This window comes from Balaenoptera musculus, chromosome 11 (genome assembly GCF_009873245.2).
Source record: "Balaenoptera musculus isolate JJ_BM4_2016_0621 chromosome 11, mBalMus1.pri.v3, whole genome shotgun sequence".
Classification (NCBI taxonomy): domain Eukaryota; kingdom Metazoa; phylum Chordata; class Mammalia; order Artiodactyla; family Balaenopteridae; genus Balaenoptera; species Balaenoptera musculus.
In genome coordinates, this window is record NC_045795.1 from 8,039,621 (window position 1) to 8,060,473 (window position 20,853).

General features: G+C 44.3%; 1 protein-coding gene across 3 annotated transcripts in view; it reads right to left on the reverse strand.

The window, feature by feature from the left end:
• Positions 1-3,662: 3,662 nt before the first annotated feature.
• The window catches only part of NEDD9 (neural precursor cell expressed, developmentally down-regulated 9), a 296,941-nt gene continuing 279,750 nt past the window's right edge, over positions 3,663-20,853 (reverse strand). For all 3 annotated transcript variants that reach the window (XM_036868228.1, XM_036868227.1, XM_036868226.1), the window contains 5 exons: positions 12,232-12,333; positions 11,645-11,746; positions 9,609-10,850; positions 8,163-8,252; positions 3,663-5,966 (listed from right to left, as the gene is read on the reverse strand). In XM_036868228.1, the coding sequence (XP_036724123.1) occupies positions 5,457-5,966; positions 8,163-8,252; positions 9,609-10,850; positions 11,645-11,746; positions 12,232-12,333 (2,046 nt within the window). In that variant the 3' untranslated portion in view covers positions 3,663-5,456. The remainder of the gene's footprint in view (positions 5,967-8,162; positions 8,253-9,608; positions 10,851-11,644; positions 11,747-12,231; positions 12,334-20,853) is intronic.

A 20,853-nucleotide genomic window follows, 5' to 3' on the forward strand; every position in this document is an offset into this window, starting at 1 on the left:
TTAGGAATCTAGATATAGACATAGTTCCAAAACAGTGGCCACTCACCACATGTGGCTATTTAAATTAAAATTAACTAAAATTAAAAACAGTTCCTCAGTTGCACTCATCACATTTCAAAAGCTTAATAGCCACATGTGATTATTGCCTACTGTATCGGACAGTGAAAATCACAAATACACACACACACACACACACACACACACACACTGAGACAAAACATACATATCGCACTGAGATAAAACATATCCATCACACCCAAAAGTTCCTTTGTGTTCTTTTCCAGATAATTCCTAATTCCCAATTCTGATTTCAGGAAATCACTGATTTGATTTGTTACTACACATTAGATTTGTGTTTTCTAGAGCTTCATATATACATACTCTTTATTTACCTGGCTTCTTCTCAGCATAATGTTTGTAAGGTTGATCCATTCATGCTGTTACATATGTAACTAGTTCCCTCCTTTTTAGTGCGGAAGAGTATTCCATTGTATGAAGAGACCACAATTAATTTATCCACTCACCTGCTGATGCCATTTGGGACTATGCTAAATAAAGCAGTTAGTTTTGTAGACATATATTTTATTAAAAAAAATTTTTTTAATTGAAGTATAGTTGATTTACAATGTTGTGTTAGTTTCAGGTGTACAGCAAAGCGATTCAGTTATATATATATATATTCTTTTTCAGATTCTTTTCAGGTTATTACAAGATATTGAATATAGCTCCCTGTGCTATGCAGTAGGTCCTTGTTGTTAATGGACGTACATTTTCATTTCTCTTGCCTAAATACCTTTGGAATTGCTGGGCTATATGCTAAGTGTATACTTAACTTTATAAGAAATTGCCAAACTGTCTTCCAAAATGGTTGTACCATTTTACCTTCCTACCAGCAATGTAGGGGAGTTCCAGAGAACTCCAATTATTACCAATTATTACCATTTTTTGTTTACTTGTTCTATTAAGTACTGAGAGATAGTATCTAAATCTCCACTTGTAATTACAGATTTTCCGTTTCTCCTTTCAGTTCTATCAGTTTTTGCTTCATAATATTTTGAACCTTGTGACTAGGTACATTCGAATTTAAGAATGTTTTGTCTTCTTTATGAACTGACCCTTTCACGACGATGTGCCCCTCTTTGTCCAAGTTCTGAATTCTACTTTGTCAGCTGATATAGTCACTCCAGCTTTTCTTTTTAAAAATTAGAATGTGCGTGGTATATTTCTCTCTCTTTGCTTTTAACTTATCTGTCTATTTTTACTTAAATTGGGCATCTTTTAAATAGCATATAATTTAATCTTGCTTTTAAAAAAAAATCCAGTCTGAGAATCTCTGACTTTTAATTGTCCTGTTCAGACCATTTACGTAAAAAAATAATAATCGACAAAGAATAAACTGTATGCATTTCAAGTGTACAATTTGATGAGTTTTGACATGCATATACCCGTGAAGCCATCACCACGATCAAGAAAATGGGCATTTTCATCATTCCCCAAAGTTTTCCTGAGCTCCTTGGTAATGTACTCCTCCCCCCACTCCTCTTCCCTGGCAACCACTGACCTGCTTTCTGTCACTGTGGTTTGCATTTTCTAGAATTCTGTATAAATGGAACATACTATATGTCCTCTTTTTTGTCTAGCTTCTTGTACACATCATGATTTTGAGGTTCATTCATGTTGTTTTTTGTTTCACTTTTTTTTTCCCTTTTTGTTTCTGGATAGTATTCCATTGTGTGAACATGTAACAGTGGTTATTCATTCACATAGACATTTGGGTTGTTTCTAGCTTTTGGCTCTTACAAATAGAGCTGCTATAAACATTCTTATACAAGTCTTATATGGACATATGCTTTTATTTCTCTTGGGTAAATACCTAGGAGATGAATTCCTAGGTCCTATGGTAGGCATACATTTAATTTCTTTTTTAAAACTGCCAACCTATTTTCCAAAGTGTTTGTACTGTTTTGCATTCTCCCCAGCAGTGTATGAGAGCTCTGTTTGCTCCCCGTTCTCATCAACAGTTGGTATGGCTTACCTTTTTAACTTTAATGATTCTTATTTTTTTAAAGAATCAATTTTATTTATTTATTTATTTATTTTGGTTGCGTCGGGTCTTCATTGCTGCACATGGGCCCTCTGTAGTTGTGGCAAGTGGGGCCCACTCTTTGTTGCGGTGCACAGGGTTCTCCTTACGGTGGCCTCTCCTGTTGTGGAGCACAGGCTCCAGGCGCGCGGGCTCCAGAGCGCAGGCTCAGTAGTTGTGGCACACGGGCTTAGTTGTTCCACGGCATGTGGGATCTTCCCGGACCAGGGATTGAACCCATGATCCCTGCATTAGCAGGTGGACTCTTATCCACTGCACCACCAGGGAAGTCCCCTCACATGTTTTCTTTTGTGAGGTTTCTGTTCAAAATTTTTGCCCAGTTAAAAAATTTAGTTATTGGGACTTCCCTGGTGGCACAGTGGTTAAGAATCCACCTGCCAATGCAGGGGACATGGGTTCGAGCCCTGGTCTGGGAAGATCCCACATGCTGCGGAGCAACTAAGCCTGTGAGTTACAACTACTGAACCTGTGCTCTAGAGCCTGCGAGGCACAACTACTGAGCCCACGCGCCTAGAGCCCGTGCTCCACAACAAGAGAAGCCGCTGCAATGAGAAGCCCATGCAGCAACGAAGACCCAACGCAGGCAAAAATAAATAAATAAATTTATATTAAAAAAATCTAGTTATTTTTCTCCTTGTTCTGATACATGTCCTTGGCTGAAGTATGTGGTACAAATATTTTCTCCTGGTTTGTTGGTTAACTTTTTGTTTTCTTAGTGGTCTTCTTAGAAAAGTTTTAAATTTTGATGAAGTCCAATTTATCAATTTTTTTTATTATTTATGCTTTTTTGTTCTACCTAAGGAACCCTTGTCTTCCTAAGATCACAAAGATTTTTCTCCTGTTTTCTTCTAGAAGTATGAGAGTTTTAAGTTTCATGTTTAGGGCTATGATCCATGTGAGTTAATTTTTTTGTACGATGTAAGGTAAATATTCATTTTTTTTCCATGGAGAGATCTAGTTGTTCTAGTGCCATTTTTTTCAAAAGACTTTCCATTTCCCAAGAAGTGCCTTGACACTTTCTTTGAAAATGTATATAGATGTGGGAAAAAGGTATATGCAAGGTATATTCAGATACTTTATCTGTAACTCTCAGTAGGATACCAGAGTGAAAGAGTGGGCCAAGCATTAAAAATAATTTATGTGGTTACGAATCTCTTATTTTCATCAAATATAGTTTTCTTTTAAATATTTCTTGATGTCCATTCCAGAATGAATCGAGCAATTCCCTTTGATTCTAAAACCATGTGAATAGTAACATCCATATTATGATAGCAGAAATCATTCCACCCATCATTTAAATATATAGGCTTTCTGGTGAAGAGCAGCTTAGTTCCAGATATTTGGGTTTGGTAATGTTCACAAATTCCAGAATTTTCTTTAAATGATGCAGAATGACATGATGCAAAATGAAAAAATAGCACTCAATTTTACTCAAAAATCCAGATCTATAATATTGATAAAATCACCATAATTTAACTTTCTATATTAGGAGTGCCAAAATAAGCTAATATTTAATTTTGAGACAAGGAAAGAAACAGAGAAAAAGAAAACCCAATGCCTATGAAAACAGACATCTAAAATTTTAATGATTTAAAGATAGCCTGTATATACAATGTGGGAAAGAGAGTGATACAGATTGAACATTTTGGTTTGGAAAACATGAAATGTCACCACTTTGCTCAAGTCTGTCATCTCCTAGAAACGCACATTATATAATGAAATCTACAAGGACACTTTTCAACCTCTTCTTCGTTGATTTTTCAGCAACCTGCTTCTTCCTTCGCACACTCTTTCTTGTAACAATACAGCTTCTTCTGGCAGAGCAGAACGTCAAGAACTACAAGAGCGGTGGTTCTGAAAAGCACCTTCTAGGGTAAGTTTCACTGATTATTTTGTATCCCACTTAGATCATGCATCCTTCTCTCCTAAATCCTTTCCTGTTCCAATGATTTGGTTGTTTAAAACAAGCAAGCTCAATTAAGTCAAGGCATATATTGCAAACCAAAACGTTTTCCAATCGGCTGGAATAGCATCATTAAATAAAAACTGGACTGATAAATGGTAATTTTCTTCTTGACTTGGTAATATGTGACTACATTTACCCCCCGGGTAAGAAGTGTGATGAATCTGATGGCTTGTGGTGTGTTTGTGCTGTGCCACCCCCAGCAGGGATGAGAGGACAGACTATGGAATGGACGGCTGCTGTGCCGAGCTGGGAGACGGTGGTGGGCGGTGTGCAAGGGTCATTGGCCAGACAGAGCTGAAACGCCTAGATGGGCTCCATACAGCTGCTCTGAGTGCCGGGTCTGCATGTGCGTGTTTTAGGGAGGGTACAGGATCAAGCATCGGATTCTCTTAGAGTGGGATGTGGCCTGGTGGCTCTAATGTTTAGGTGATCAAGGAACTGGCCAGTTTCCCTCAGGTAATGGGGTAGTAGCACCTAAGGGAATGTTGAGAGTCAGAAAGGCCCCTACTTACAACTGGCAGATGGGACCATCCTTCCTTTTGTGGATGATCATAGTCTGATGTGTCTTTATGAATTCCTGCTGCAAATAATATATTTTTTGCAAATCTAAAAACATCCTTTGGAAAATCACATGGCCAAGTCACTCATAAATGCCAATAATCCAAAAGCCCTGCAGAAACACATCCTCTCCGTGCTGAAACAACCCTAAGTGGGGACATGGCCCCTAAGTACACGTGTCACTCCTCCAGCACCTAACATGTCAGAGTTTGCATTAACATATACTTTCTGAAACTTTCTCTCTAAGAGGGCTTTTTCAACCAGAAGTGAGGCATCTAGCAATAATGTGCCCAAGACAGCCAGTTTTGGAAGGGGTTTCAAAAACAAAAACAAGGCATAGCGTGCCTCCTTATTGGAAGGTGCACACCTGCAAATACACTATGCTTCCCAGACTTGGGAGTGACAGACTCAGAATAATCGCTAGTATATGTAGAGCAATATTACAACCAGCTGGTATGTTTTCTAAAAAAACAAATGCAGCATTAGGAGGTGCTTACTAAGGTGCTTCTTAGTTCATGGTTTTCAATGGAATGTATCAGACAAACACCTACGAACGAACATGAACACAGAGTCATACACACACACACGGACAGGATTCTGTACAGTTTACGTCTTAGATGCTCAGGTGTGTACACAAGAACCACGCAGGAAAAAAAAAGTTCCCCTAGAGTTCCCTGAATTTCTGAATGTCGTCTAACCCATCAAATGTTAAAATATTTCATTTTCATATAAAATATCTACAAAAATAGATAAGATTTACAAAAACCAGAGAGTATTTCCAGTTTTCCTCAGTAATCCAAGTCGGTCCCTCTTTTGCTGGTCTTCTTCTCAGAATGTCGCCATCTCCAGCAGAGAGCGCTTGAAGAGCTGCGCGTTCCTGGACAGGTCCGTCACCTGGTGGACCATCTCCTGCAGCGCGGAGGTGCTGGGGTAATGGAGCGCGGCCGTCTTGGTCGCCAGAACTATAGTCTTGAGCTGCTCGCAGAGCTGGTTGCTGGAGTTCATCACTTTGTTGCGAACGTCCTGGGCGGCCACCTGCCTCGTCAGCGTGTCTCCGATGAACACCAGTTTGTGGGCGCTGAGGATGACGAACTTGCTGTGCGCCACGAAGATCCGCGGGGGCTGGGCCGAGCTGAGGCAGCTGAAGAGAGCGTCGATGGCGTTGAGGAGGGAGATGTAATGGGTCTCACACTGGTCGTAGTAGAAGCACAGCAGCTGCCTGTCCTGAGCGCCCGCGCCGCTGCTGGTGCTTGGGAGGCTCTGGGAGGGCTTCCACTTGGAGATGTCGTTCTCCACGGGCTTTGTGATTTCTTGTTCCAGCAACTGGAACTGACTCAGCTGCAGGGAAGGAAAAAGCCGAGTTTGTTAAGGATGAGGCGGTGCGCCGAAATGGAAATTAACCAGGGCTTGCAGTTAAAACGCGGGGATCTTCATCCCAGTGTGAGGTGCTTATTAGATGCCAAGACTCGTCCAGTTGCCTGGCTTTCCTAAGTTGTGAAATGTAGAGGCTGACAAAGAGGATCCCTAAGGAATCCTCCAGCTCTGACTCCTGTGATGGGACACGATTGGTCTCTTCTGTCCTAAGGCTGGAAGGCAGCATAGGGTTTAAACCCAGCTCTGTTACCTACACCTTTACGAAGGTTAAATGAGTTAATATTTGCAAAGTGCTTAGAATAGTGTTTGGTATAATGGAGACTAGGTAAATGTTTATTAAATGTTGAGTGGTGGTCAGGGAAAAGCAAACGTAGGGATCTCTTTGTCAAGTCAGTCACTGACAGTTTGCTCCTTCTGGGGGAAAGCCTTGACTTTGTCCCTTCAAGGCACTTAGATAAATGACAATCCATGACCCTTTTCTATTTCTCCTACTCTTTCTGTCCAGATTTATAAACGTTATTATCCAGCACTACAGGGTAGACCACTGCATATAAATACACGTGCACTGTGGAGGAGAACTTCTCTAAGGGAATCTGAATGCAGGCTGTGCATCATAACACTTAGACCCCCAGAGCGGTCGAAAGGAAGGGGACTTACACAAGGTCAGACTCAGTGTTAGCTTTCTCCCTTCTCTCCTCACTGCCCCCAGCTGGTGTATTATTTGAACTGCAATGATAATAATTTCCAGCTATTGCACCAAGTGTCAGGAGAGGCTCTCTTTTACAGGCAAGGACTATCTATCTGTGACCGGAGTTTAGGACTCAGTCTTCTGCCCTGAAATAGGGCTGAGTCTGAGCAGGGTCAACCTCACGCAGCTTCTCCCCTGAGAAGTGCACGGCGAGCTTTCCTTTTCTGTAGACCCTGTTTTCTTCTTAGGAATTACTGTGATTTCAACAAGTTCCCCAAAGCCCTGCAGTCTTACTTGGCCAAATGCCAAAGCAAACATAAACAGATACAGGGCGATGCTTCAAGATATTCAGCTTATGCTTTTCCAAGTATGTTCATCAATATATCATCTCATTAGGTCAGAGGGGAGAGGGACTTTCTCATTTTATAGAGAAATAATCGAAGTTCAGGGAGGTTAAGTGACTTGCCTGAGGTCATATGATTGGTTGGCCAGAAAGCATAGATCAGAACTCTGGTTTCCTGAGTTCAGTGCGCCATTTCATGTCCCTACACGCCATTTCAGTTCATCCTAAAAGGCCTATAAATCCTCGATCCATTTCTCGTTATTTTTGTGCCCTTGTATTAGCAATACCCATTATTATTTGCCCCACTCATGCCCAACTTTTGAATGAAACTGCCTTGCCCAAAGCCCTTAGTAAACGGACTTGGATATATTTTGAAAACACTGGATCCTGCCCTCCTCCCCTTAGATTGGACCAAGAACAGCCAAGCCATAGGCTTGGGTAATAGGGGAGAGATAGAGATAGAGATGATAGAGACAGAGAGACAGAGGGGAGATAGATAGATAGATAGATAATGGCCCAGACTCTTTTTTAAGGAATTTGATAAACCACAGAAGGGACTGACTATTAGCGAGGAAGCTGAGATGAAAAACTATATATAGGAAAGGCTCTGAGTGTCCAGCTGTGGGTTCAGTAAAGTTACAGGGGAGCCAAATGAGTAGATGATCAGAGGAAACTGCCAGAAAATAGAGGCCAAGGAAGTCAATTTAGAGAGACACAAAGTTAGTACAAGAAGGAGAGGAAATTGACAGTCCTAGTTCTTTAAGACATGGCTAAATCTTCATTTTCTGTTCTTGAATTCCCCTATTATGGCTTTACTATAAAACACGTTTGCTGGGGCCAGCTTGAGAGGGTCTTGCTCCTTGAGACCAACCGCCTTAACCCAATAGTCTTAATAGGTTAGATGTACAGGCTTAGCCTGGAAAAACTGCTATTTGGACCAGGTACACCCAGCTAGATTACTAAGGCCACAGACCTTCTCTTTGTTCTTATACCCTATTATGTGCCTTGGAGCTTGTTTATGCCAAAGTGTACTGGGAGGATCAAAACCATGACCTTCTGAAGTTATACTTTCCTTACTAAGTGGGAAATCTTTTCAATACCAAGTAGTTTTTGTTCTGATTGAATGTACCTGATGATGTTCCAGCTGCATCTTGTTCTGTTTGATGATATTTTCTTTTTCCAGGAGCTCCTTCTGTTGCCTCTCAAACTCCTCCTTACCCTATTATTTTTCAACATAAAGAAAACATGACGTCACCACTATGATTCACTTATGCTAACAATTTCGTTGACAAACACGTAAATACTCTTCCATTTTCCACTGCCTTGGCAATTTCCCGCAGGCCCAGTTAGGCCCTGTGAACCCCAGGCAGGGGTTCTCGGCCAGACTTCCAGAGTCACTGTGTAGATGAGAAATGAAAACTAAAACCCATTTGCATGTGGGGTGCCATGCTCTCCGCTCCACTTCACCATTTTTGGAGGGCTAACCATGGTCCCCTTCAAACCCCCTTAAGCGGTACTTTTTCTCAGGGCTCTTTTCTAATAGATTATATGCAAACCCATTAACCTCTTAACGTGGGTCTAAACATGGCCCACACTGTATTTCTAGTTTCTTTCAATCATCTACAGCTCTACACCAAATTAGCATTTCCCAAGAGGCAGAGTTGGACAACCAGCCAGGTAGATGTTTAATGCCTCGGTCTACTCTCTCCCCATACTTTTCTTCAGCACAAGGTGTGGCTCTGCTCTCCCCTCCCCAGTTGTACGCAAAGGAACTGTGTGTAATAATCCTCAGGATACTTCGCGCTGTCAGTCAAATGTAAAGAAGGGCAGAATAAGATAGTAAAGCAAATTCTAAATAATGGATCTTGTAGGATGTTTTAATCCCCCGAAGGGAAGGGGAAAGCTGTCAGGATCCAGAGTCAACCTGGTGGAGTTTCCACCTGTAGGACGCAGACTGTGATGGCCCGATTTCCATACGCCGTTAAGTTCTAGGTCAACTGGCAAATGCCCAGGGCTCTTCAAGCTAAGCCTATGGTGGGGCTAAGTTTCTCTGTGAGTAATTCTACACACATACACATACACCGGATAGAGCTGAAGGGACCTTAGAAATTCAGAGGTTTTCAAATCTTTTTCCTTAACCGTGAAACACCCCTCACCCTACTTTTTTTTTCAAATAAAGTATCGTGCAGAACCATATCATGAAATGCAAACAGAAGTGGAGCTGGTATGTTTATTTGCGGGCCCACTAACCTACTTGGGGGATCTCCTCCTGCTTGCCTGAGGCATATCCATCAGATCTAATCCAAGCCTGTGCTTCATTCATTTTGCAAATGAGGCAATGAGATGAGGTTACATAAGTTGGTGACACAGTGTCACGGAAAAGTCTAGAGGACTCAGGACTCTCAGGCCAGTATTCTTCCTACCGGACAACATTGCCTCCAATTTGTGAACCATTCATCATGTTTCCGAACATTAATCTTGGTCTCCGCTCTGGTAGTCTAGCTACCAGCCTTACAGGCATGAGCCCCAGGCCCCTGCGTGTGAATGTAGGTGCCTTAGGAGTCCGGTTCTTTACCTGGAGGTGGACGTAGTCGTAATCATCCATCCAGCTCCGTTCAGAGCCGTCACTGCTACTACAGTCAGGGGGCTGGTCCTTGCCCAGGCTTGGGGGCAGCGGCTTGTTGAGGGCTGGAGCCTTGTGGTCCCCGGGACGCAGCAGCTGTACCTGGGAGCCGGCGTGTGGGCACTCGGCGGAGTTCGTGGTGCTCTCAGGCCCGCCCTTCCCATGCGAGCTGCCAGGGCCCGGCTTGAAGAGGGCCTCCGCGTTGGTGTTGATGGTCGTGGTCAGCTGCTTGGCATCGTCTGGCACCGTCTTTGCCACCATCACGAACCGGTCCAGGTCATCCCATTTGTTCTGGGGCTTGTTGACGGCCAGCACGTTCAGGGACCAGCTGCACTCGTTTAAGTCGTGGCTGGTCTGGCTCAGGATCTGGTGGGAGTCCTCCAGCCGCTGGAGCTCCCGCCTCACCTTGTGGTGGAGCAGCGGCTCCGGCAGGCGGGAGGCGTTGGCCGCGGCGCCCCTGGCGAAGTGCACGTAGTCCCGCAGGGCCAGCTCCACGCTGTCGACGGCGGCGCGCACCTCGTTGACGTGCCGCTCCATGTACCCGCAGCCCCGCCAGTCGGTGGTGACCAGCGCCCTCAGGCCCGAGACGCCCGTCTCCAGGGCCTGCTGCAGCCGGTGGAGCCTCTCGATGGCCGTGTCTGGGTCCAGGAAGAGCCTTTTGTCCTGGGCCGGCGAGGCGGACAGCGCAGAGTCCTTGGAGGTGGTGGAGGACGTGGACATGGTGCTCCGGGTGCTGCCGGTGCTGGAGAAGGACAGCCGGTTGATGCCGTCCACCACGTCCGGGGGGCCTTTGGCGTCCGGCGGGCTGTGCAGCGGCACGTCGTAAACCCCGTCCCTTTCCTCGAGGTTTGCTTTCTCGCTGGTTTCTGCTGGCGGTGCCAGAAACTGGACCCCCCGGGGGACATCGTAGGCGTCGTTCTGGGAGCCCCCGGGCTGGCCCAGCTGCGGGGCCGGGTGGCTCAGGGAAACGCTCTGGTGCCTCCGCGGCGCCAGCTCCGCTGCCCCTGCAGCGTCGCCGTTACATTTAGCGTGAAGATCCTTCCCCAGGGGCTTGGTGCCGGCTGGGGGGATGTCATAAACGCCCTCGGGTCTGCCGTCGGGCCGGCCGGCGTGTCTCATGGGAGAGGGGAAGTCGTACTCCTTCTCCCTAAGCCCGGCCTCATCTCTGCAGGCAGAGGGTGGAATGGCGTATCCCTGAAAAGCAAGTGGAGAGCGAAGCTGTTACTTGCTCAGTTGGCTCATGTGACGGTGCGGAAACTGAGCGGTACATCAGGATGAGGGCCAGGTGCTGCCTCCCCCTCACTCACCGTCCACCCCTAAGTGTCTCCCAAGGCCCGGCCCTGCCCTCACCTCCCCCGCCCTTTGACAAGTGCATCCTTCCCTGGCCTCCACACCTCCTTGCGTGGACCCCTCCTGCCTGCGCTGCTCTCCTGGGCCCACATTGCTGACCACCTCCTGGGTCTCCTTCCTCAGTGCTGCAGGCCGGGAGGGCAGATGATGCCTTAACAGCCCGGGCCAGGCGTCGGGAGGCCTAGGGTCTCTCCCGGACCTGTCAGCTGTGTGCTGCCCAGTAAGCTGCTTCAATGTTCTGAGACACAGTTCCCTCATCTGTAGAATCAGGATAACTGTACTTCCTGGGCAGAATGAGTCCAATGCGTTAACCCATATATATACGGCCTGAGTAAGCTGTGACACCCTATATAAACATGAGCTATATGGGATACAGGAGTTGCTTGCCAAATGGAATTGATTACCTTCTTATTGGCTCTCCTTACTGACTCCCCATTTTTTTAGTGGGGGCCCCTAAATATGGAATTCCTAGAATTATCTTTATTGCCGTTTCTTCCTCCCTCCCCTCTTCTCTTCCCTCCCTGTACTCTCTTACAAAGGCCAGCTTCTCCTCTTTGGTGTGTTTATCCCAGTACACACACACACACACACACACACACACACACACGTTTTTTGCTGCTCTGTAGTAGCTCACTTACCCCTTTGGTAGGAGGGATGTCATAGACCCCTTGAGGTTTTATCTCTCCCACTGGAACTGAGAACACGGGGCCTTTCACAGATGACGGTGGGATGTCGTACACCTGAAGAGAAACACCCCACCAGAGTTACCCAGCACGGAAATGTCTTACGCTTGTCATTTTTTATGTACTAAGCTTCTAATGACGGATTTATTTACCAGGTTGTGTGTTCCCTTGCCCTTCGGCTGAATTCTATGTAATAAAGTGTTGATGGAATTTTTCTTTTTCAATTTTGTATTCTTTGACTTAGATTGAATATAAAAATGATCTTAGGTGAACTGTCTACACTGTACTTTAAATTGTAGCTTCAATTTTACGCTGCCTGATAAACTGATAAGCAATAAAAGCTTTGTTAGATCAAAGCCTCGATTTCCTAATAAAGCAAATCCAGAAAACATAACTTAAATAACATTGGCTAAAATGGCCCCTGGATAGACAACCTAAATAAAGCGTCACAGGACATGTACATATTTTGTGAACTTCCCTTTCCTCTGTAGCCCTGAAGGAAAGCTGCCCTCTCCCCCAGTGACCACATTTCTGGTACGCACCCCGTGAGCGGTCTGGGAAGGAGGAACATCGTAGACGTCCTTTTGGTATCTGGATGGGTACTCGTACACGTAGCCATGGCCTGTCCTCATCGGCGTGATCACCTGTGGCAGGAAGACACAGGGGTAAAATTCCAAGCCGAGTCCTGAGGGCACCTCCCAGCCTCCTGATGAGACACTCCACCCTCATCTTTCACCCGACTAAAAAGAAAGAAAGAAAGAAAAAAAACAAAACACACACACACACAAAGAAAGAGGGAAGAGACAAAAGGAAGGAGACACCAGGCCGGTAAACTTTTAAATCCCTCTTGAATCCCAGCGAAGAACCATCCCCTGAAATATCTCTGTCCCCATTCCTCATGGTAACAAAATCACCTCAAAGTTAGTCAGATAAAGTCTCCATTCCCAAAAGGTACTTGAAAGGAGAATCATGTTTGAATTATGAAAGTCCTAGATCAACCCTTTGGAGCATCAAAAGCACAGCATTTAAAAAAAAAAAAAGGCTCTGAAACTATTTGTAAATAGAGTTCAGCCACTTAAAATTCCTCTCATACCTTCCCCAGGAAGCCTCTTCATCTGACGTTATTATGATTATAACTAAAATTCCATAGGCCACTAGAGTACTTTTATGAAGCTAAGGCTCACACAGCGCTGCCCTTAGAAGCCTCCAGGAGCTTTCATTTTAACGAATGAAACACATGAAATACTGAGTCTGGGAGCCGACCAGGAAGAGAGTTGAGGTCTAATCATTTTCCCATTTCCACCGGGGAAGCAAACATCCAGACGGTACCTACGTCCAAGTGATGTCAAAAGTAAAGTACACTCATCGCAGCTCGAGCATCTGGAACCAATGTCAATGACACAAATCTCACCCGACAGGCTCGCATTTTCATATCTACACACTTCATTCTGTCCTAAGCACAGGTAGAGAAACGACTGGAACTTAAACTCCTCTGAAAATATATTTAATCCCCCCAAAGCTTCTAAACGACTAGGGTCTTGTTTCTGCCTAACCCCTGTCCCCCGAATGCTAACAGCACCCACCTAAGTATTGCTAATGACATTTGCGAGAACAGACACTGCAAATTAGGAAGAGTTTGTTGTTCCCTAAGAAACCATCATCTTTTATCCTTTCTCTAATGTGAAAACTCTGGCGTCAGGCTGCCTGCAAAACTATGCGAAAAATGCTCATATACATCTTACCCCGAAATGGGTGGAACTCAGCCGAATGCACAATGCCCTTCTCCCTGGGGGCTCTAAATGCCCGGGATCAATTTGCTTTTAAATCCCTGGTGCTTGTAGCTGATTACCTCTTGCCATGAAGGTAAAAGATTAGCATGCAGCCACCATCCCATCCAATCTCTCCACTGCCTCTGTTTTCAAAAAGGAATCTCTTGCTTTAAGGTTTGTTGGCATGCAACATACAGAACCACTTTACAAAGCGGCTACTGTACTGTGCAGAGCAAATCTTCCTTTTTAAAGCAGGATGCTCTTCGCTCAAGAAAGATACACTGTGTTCCCAGTGCCCTTATATAATTTTTTTCTTCACTCACTATTATCCAGGAGAGAAATGAAGTTATCTTCTCTTGGTCAATCTCATCAGCTCCTCTATTTATAGCTCTCTGTTTTGGCTGTTTAATAGAACCTGCTCACAGCGCCGCTTTTGTTCAGTCTACAAGTTTCTAAGAGTGGATTCTATCCAAGGTTGCCAAGTTAGTAATAACGCTAATGGAAAACCAAGGCTGGTAATGCTGAAGGCCAGCAGACGGGTTTCATCTTTAGTTTAAAAAAGGGAGCGGGGCTGGGAGATAGATGGGGTGGTGCTAGTATCTGAAAATAGCGCTTGGTGACATGTAAACGTAAGGGACAACCTCAGGAAGGCGGGTCGCCAGTGAGGCTCTGCCTTGCCTTTGCAGATCGTCCCTGGCAGGGAGCATTAATGCTTCCCAGTATTTAAGGTCTCACTTCCTGACAAATGTCACAGAACCCCCCGCGTGCTCTCTCCTTCTCATTTAGAGGATGCCTGTGGTCATCTGGTTTTTTAAAAACTTTGCATTCCAAACCAGTCATTTTCCTTGTTTATGCATTAAAAGAAACAGATGGTGAAAAACCACAGGGGGAAAAAGCCAACAAAATACAACCTTCCCCGACGCCAGCATCCTGATGTTACTATCCAATTCCCACCGGTCCACGAATGTCATGGAAATGGGACCGGGGTTGTGCGTCTGGTCAGACACAGGCAGGGCACAGAGCGAGCCCCTTTGTGACGCCTGAGACAACAAGGAGCTGGACGTCCTCTACTTTTGGACCTTCTCCTCCTCACCCCATGGCTTGGGTCACTTTCATGCCAATTGTGTGTTCTCTCCTCAGAGGAAAGTGCTGACTGTTCTGTACCTTACAAAGTATCCAGTTTTGTGGTTCATAAGGCCTTTTCTTCCTGCTTGACATAGTACACAAAAACCTTGCTACTTTCCCAGGATTACTGAACCTCAGCCTATGAGGAACACCAAGGTCTAGCTAAGGGGATTGTACATTTGGGAAGAAATCTCCTGGGCATTTGCACAGCAAGGCACTGATGTAATTGCTACACAAAGGGCATCTTAAAAACTAATTTTCTCAATGAAATCAAGTCAGGTTTTTCATTTCCTTTTTCCCTCCATTTGTTTTTCTTTCCTGCATTCCTTTCATTCTGCGTATTTATTTATAGTTATAAGGGCTTAGCCTTAGGAATTACCAAACTGACCTCTTAGTTCTTTAGCGTTGCCACAAAGGGGGCTGAACCGTGGGCTCCCCAGGGCTCTATGACCGACTACTTTCCTGGCTCCCCTGCAGAGGATTTGCATTTTCCAAATATGGATTTTCTGTCCAGATGAGGAATCCAACCTTCCTTGGACGTTAGTATACTGTTCTTGTCAACTAATGGAAAAGTCTGAAGGTGGACACTTTGAGAAGAGCTATGAAGCAGAGAAGGGCAGACTAGAGACGTTTAGAAAGGGAAGAGTCCATGGAATAAATCTCAGAGGCCGAACCCCAGCAGGGGAGGATCTAAAGCCTGGAGATTGGGGTCATGTTAGCTCTCTACTAATTCCGCTTGTAGAAAAAAACAAGCAAACATACATGACTTACCCCAGCCCACACTCTGATTCACACCATTTTGAGCCTCAGATTCTGGGCAGCACGAGCTTTTTAGAAATGTTATTAAGACTTCCGCGTCTCATAATTTTGAGAGCCGAGCATGCTGATATTTGAAAGGGGAGTCTGTGTCCGGGGTAGCAGCGAGGGCTAGGGAACATTGAAAACCACCAGGTGTGAGAGTCAGTGGGCTGGGACAGAGCCCTGAGGTCTGTCATTCGTGTCTCCACATTCAGTTGGCTTGAGTTCGCACCTGTAGCAGAGCCAGGGCTTTATGCTTAGATGCCTGTGGGCTGAGCAGGCTGGGTGAAGGGAGAGATAAGCCGGGATCCTGTGGTGGGGACACAGAATTCATACTCTTTTGAAAGGTGGCAGCCAGTCCTCAGCTCCAGCCAACCACCATCCTGAAAAAATACTCCCTGTGTTGCCAGGTCTTTCCAATTTTCATGAGAAGTCAGAGGGGGGGCGAGTTCCTTAAAAAACTAAAAATAGAATTACCATATGACCCAGCAATCCCACTACTGGGCATATACCCAGAGAAAACCATAATTCAAAAAGACACATGCACCCCAATGTTCACTGCAGCACTATTTACAATAGCCAGGTCATGGAAGCAACCTAAATGCCCATCGACAGACGAATGGATAAAGAAGATGTGGCACATACATACAATGGAATATTACTCAGCCATAAAAAGGAACGAAATTGGGTCATTTGGAGAGATGTGGATGGATCTAGAGACTGTCATACAGAGTGAAGTAAGTCAGAAAGAGAAAAACAAATATCGTATATTAATGCATATATGTGGAACCTAGAAAAATGGTACAGATGAACTGGTTTGCAGGGCAGAAATAGAGACACAGATGTAGAGAAGAAACGTATGGACACCAAGGGGGAAATTTGGAGCGGGGATGGGGTGGTAGTGGGATGAATTGGGAGATTGGGATTGACATATATATACACTAATACGTATAAAATAGATAGCTAATAAGAACCTGCTGTGTAAAAAATAAATAAAATTTAAATGATAAAAAAAAAAGAAATCTGGATTTTTATGTGATACCTGATTTTGGAAATTGGCTCAAATATTTCAAACAGCATCTTGGCCAAATGACACGTCTCTGGCCCCCAGGGTGCCCGGTCCTTGCTTTCATCTGTGTATTTCTTCCTTCCTCCTCAGTCCGAGGGCAGGACCTGAAAGCTCTTCACCAGTTCTGTGCTTTGGCAAGACTGAACCACTCCATTTTTCATAGATGCCCTGCGTGCCACACCTCTGCGTTTTCACTCACAGTGTCTTTGTCTAAGATGCTCATCTTTCTTTCCTCGTGTGCAAACTTCATTCAATTTTCAGGGCCAACCTGAGTGCCTCTCTCCCACAAAGCCTTTCTCAGACAGATACAATATCTCCGTCCTTGGAACCTTCCGCGTGTGCATATACATCTCTAACACTGCTTAACCCTTGAGGTTTCACTGTTTCAGACCATCTCTTCTCTTCTCTTAGCATTGTGGAGACAGAGACCATTTCTCCTCCATTTGTATATAAACAGCAGGGCCTAGCACAGTGCCTTGAATATAGTAGATCTTGGATAAGCGTATTGACTGAATATATTAATGAACTAAAGGAAAACTCAAGGCTTTTCTTAAGCAAACTGGTGTGGATCTGGAGAGGACACTAAACAGGTCTGCCTATAGAGGATGAGGTTGGTTTCCAGGTAAGTCAGCTCTAGGATGAGTGGGAACCATGGGATAAGGGGCATGTCTTATCAGCCATGCATGGTAGTGCTGGGCAAGTGGGGTGGCCAAGAAGGCAGGGTGAATGTTAGGTGAAGTTGAGAAATCAGACACCATGGAAGAATTATCACCTGCACCACTATTTGGTGCAAACCATGGTTGGATGGTGGCCAAGAAGGGCCACTAGATGGTTTCCTTTTTCCCAATCTAGAGCTTGCATGTGACCCAAACACCTGCATTCTTCTCAGCCACAAGCAAGAAACATATGGGGGAGTTTTACAAAAAGAAATGAAAACTAACTCTGCTTTTTACCTTAACATCAGAAAAAAAATACAATAGAAAGGAACAGGAGTCATGCTTTCTCTAGTTCTGAAAATATGTGACAGGCCTGTGTTGCATGAAGTCTTCTACCAAAGGCCAAGGCCACATTGGGTCTTTGGCTCATTGAAAGGATTAGGTCTGATGAGGGGAGTGATTGAGAACGTAAGCTGGACCCAGGCAGAGCTGGATCTAGATCCTGGCTCTACCACTTAGTAGCTGTGACGACATGACCAAGCTATTTCCTGGCCTGTTTCCTCATTAGTAAAACAGAAGTAATAATAGTTAGAGGCTATTAGGAGTATTAAATGAGATCAAGTACATAAAGTACCTGGCAAAGCATAAACCCGTAATCCTCAGCTATTTTTATCATAATTGTTACCTAGGTTAAGCAGATTTTACTTTTGGGCTTAAACTGTGGACTAGGTAATTCAGATCAATCACCCTAATGAAGACAGCTTTAAAAAAGTGAGGAGAATATATGAAAAATCTTCTTGATAACATCAAAAGTTAAAAGATAGTAAAGAATTACCAGGTCAAAACTGAAAAGTGGAGAAGGAATTCATAGAGGGAAGCCCAAATTTTGAGGCTGCTTTTTCTCTGGGGGGCATTTGCTGATCTAAAACAGGTCTGAGGGGCTACATTGTGTTTTTTCAGCTTCTATGGGGGAAGGGAAACATTGGACTCTAGGGCTCACCAAGGTAGGGGTCCTGATAACCATCCTGCAGTTTGGGTTGGGACCCTAAGGGCTGCATGCGAAAGTAAGGAGTAGCTGGAAGTGAACCTACCCTTGTACAGGCTGAAGCTAGGTTTTAAGTCATCAGGCTTGGCAAGAACATCTCAAAGCCTGAAATTAGATTTATGTGTGCCTGTGAGGCTGGCAGAGGAAGCAAAATCCTCTCTGGATTTTTACTCTCTCTGAACAGCTTTATAGGCCTTGTATTATGTCTACAAATATTTTTTAAAAACCACAATGTCCAACACACAATCAAAGATAACTAGGAATTCAGGAGACAAGACAACAGAAACAAGAACAAAACAGCCAATTCCTGCTTCCTTCCGAACAGGATGAGGATGGTTCTGTCTTGGTGATCACAGATCTCAGGGCTGTTTGCTTTCAAAATGTTTCATGATTAAACCGTAGGAGAATACAAAATTTAATCATTCCTAGATTTAAGTCATGTAAAAAGAAATCTTCACAAACGTACACAGTGTTCCCAGTGAGGTCTACGAGGCAACGGGAATTTCAAATTAAAGTGGTACATGACAAGAAACTTTTGCCCTTGGTGATCATCAGTGTATTTACTTGGGTTACTATTTTACTCTGGTCATATCAGTGTTGCCATTGTCACAGTTATCACCATAACAGCACAAGACACACCAGTGGAAAACCCCAGGAGAAAACATGCTTTATAATCTGAGAGATAAAGATATTTATCCAAGAGAAAGACAGCAAAGTCTCAAACCCAAGAGACTTTACTGAATTTCTCCTCTGCATTTCTTTTCAGTGGAAGAGCACATGCTGGGTTTGTCAAGAGGATCTCACCAAGAAGTAGGACGCATACCCATGAGGAATGTCTAGAAGCAAAACACTTTCTATAAAGACAACTTCTGTTCACACGGTATCACTTGTACCAAGGTCTCAGCAAGTCTACTTGGGGGCGCTGCTTCCCTTGGGCATCTAGTTTATCTCCTTAAAGCTGAGCTGGTGGGAGCCTGGGATGGGGCATAGCAGAAACAGAGGCCCCGTGGTTAGGAGAGCTTCAGCAAGATGCTGCCCATTCAGGGGTGCGCTGGGGGAAGTGAGAAGGGAGCAGACTGTGCCATTCATGAAGGCAGATCCTCCTTGACCACCCACGGACCCTGTGAAAGCCGATTAATAGGGTCTCAGGTCCCGCCATGTTCTGTGCTCCCGCGCACCAGCCCTACTGCTCACATACTTATCACAAATTCTCATTTCTCTCCTCCAACACTCGCCCGTGTTTTGACTCTTTCCCTCCTTCCATGCTATCAGCAACTCGAAAGAAGAACAAAACAGTAAAAAGGATGCAGAAAAATCCTCCTGTTTGACTGAAAGAATTGGGTAGAGTGGATGAGACCAAGACGGGAAGGGGAGAAGCCCGGGGAACTTCAGCAGCACTGGTCCTGTTCTAGTGTATTATTATCATTCATAGTTCTACACTGGATGTATGTACGTATCAAAAAAAAATTCAAAATCGTAAAAATAGAATTTTTTATAATTTTAACAAAATTTTAAAAAGTAATAAATCCCACTTGGAGGGGTAGGGAGGAATCTTTTGTCACTCTTTTCAGTTTCTGTATCCCATGATTTAATTGTGTCCAAGTCTCTACAATCCAAAGCAACATTAGGAATGGTGTGAATTACACAATCCTTTGCTTCTGATATCTAGGTAATGCCTCGATAATGGCCCAGTGGAGTTTACCCATGAATCCGGCAGAGCAGGAATGTGTGTAACCAGCTCCTGGTGTTCTGCCCTAAGGCCTACTCAAGAACTGGGCAACCCAGGTGGTGCTCAGGAAATGTAATGGGTACTTGTTGAGAAGTTAAAAAGTGCCACTGTGCCATAATGATTACAGTACAGATTTATAACCTCGCCATTAACAGCACCTAAGATCATCTGAATTCAAAAGTAGGCCTCACGGATTAGCAGCCATCTTTTGCATTTTTCTAGACATAATGTGGAAAGTAAAATTACATTGCTTCCTGTCTTTCTTTAATTCCTTGACACCCAGTTTTATTTATACTATCTCTGGGACCTGTACATTAACAAGAGTATTTTGATTTCTAAAACTGCCTGTTGGAAAGGACTTATTTCACTTAAATGCCCTTAAAAAGCATTAACAGAGCCACCACAGTATTTATTCGATCTTATAAGAACCTCTTTGTCTTAAAGCCCATGAACTGTGTGACCCTTTCCCTTTAAAGAAAACCCTAGGAAAAGAAACATCAGAATTATCAGCGACTGCTCATTAGAACTTGGATCCCATTTCCAGAAACTGCAAAGTTATCGAGGTTTGTCTGTTTCAAATCCAAGATTACTTGTTGCTTTTCTCTGACTGGATTTATTAATTCTCTATAAATTCTTTCTGCCCCACTTGGGTGTAGCAGTGAGCCCATTTATTTACTTGTTATAGCAACAATGTAACAAAAACTGAGCCCGGCCTTAAAAATACACCCTCATGGGCCCCGAGCACCGTTAACCCTTCCTACTGCTTCTCTCGTGCTCATCAAGATTTCTTCCCCGGTATTTTGGGAGGTGATTTACTTTCCTTCAAAGACATTTTGATGTCTGATTTTATGCTGGAATGTAGCCTTTTGCTAGCCACGTCTAAATCACTGCCAGGCTCTTTTTTCAAATGAGGAAAAAGTCACAGCTGAAAGCTCAGAGGTGGAATGGCGCTCCTGGGTCACTTTCCTTTGAC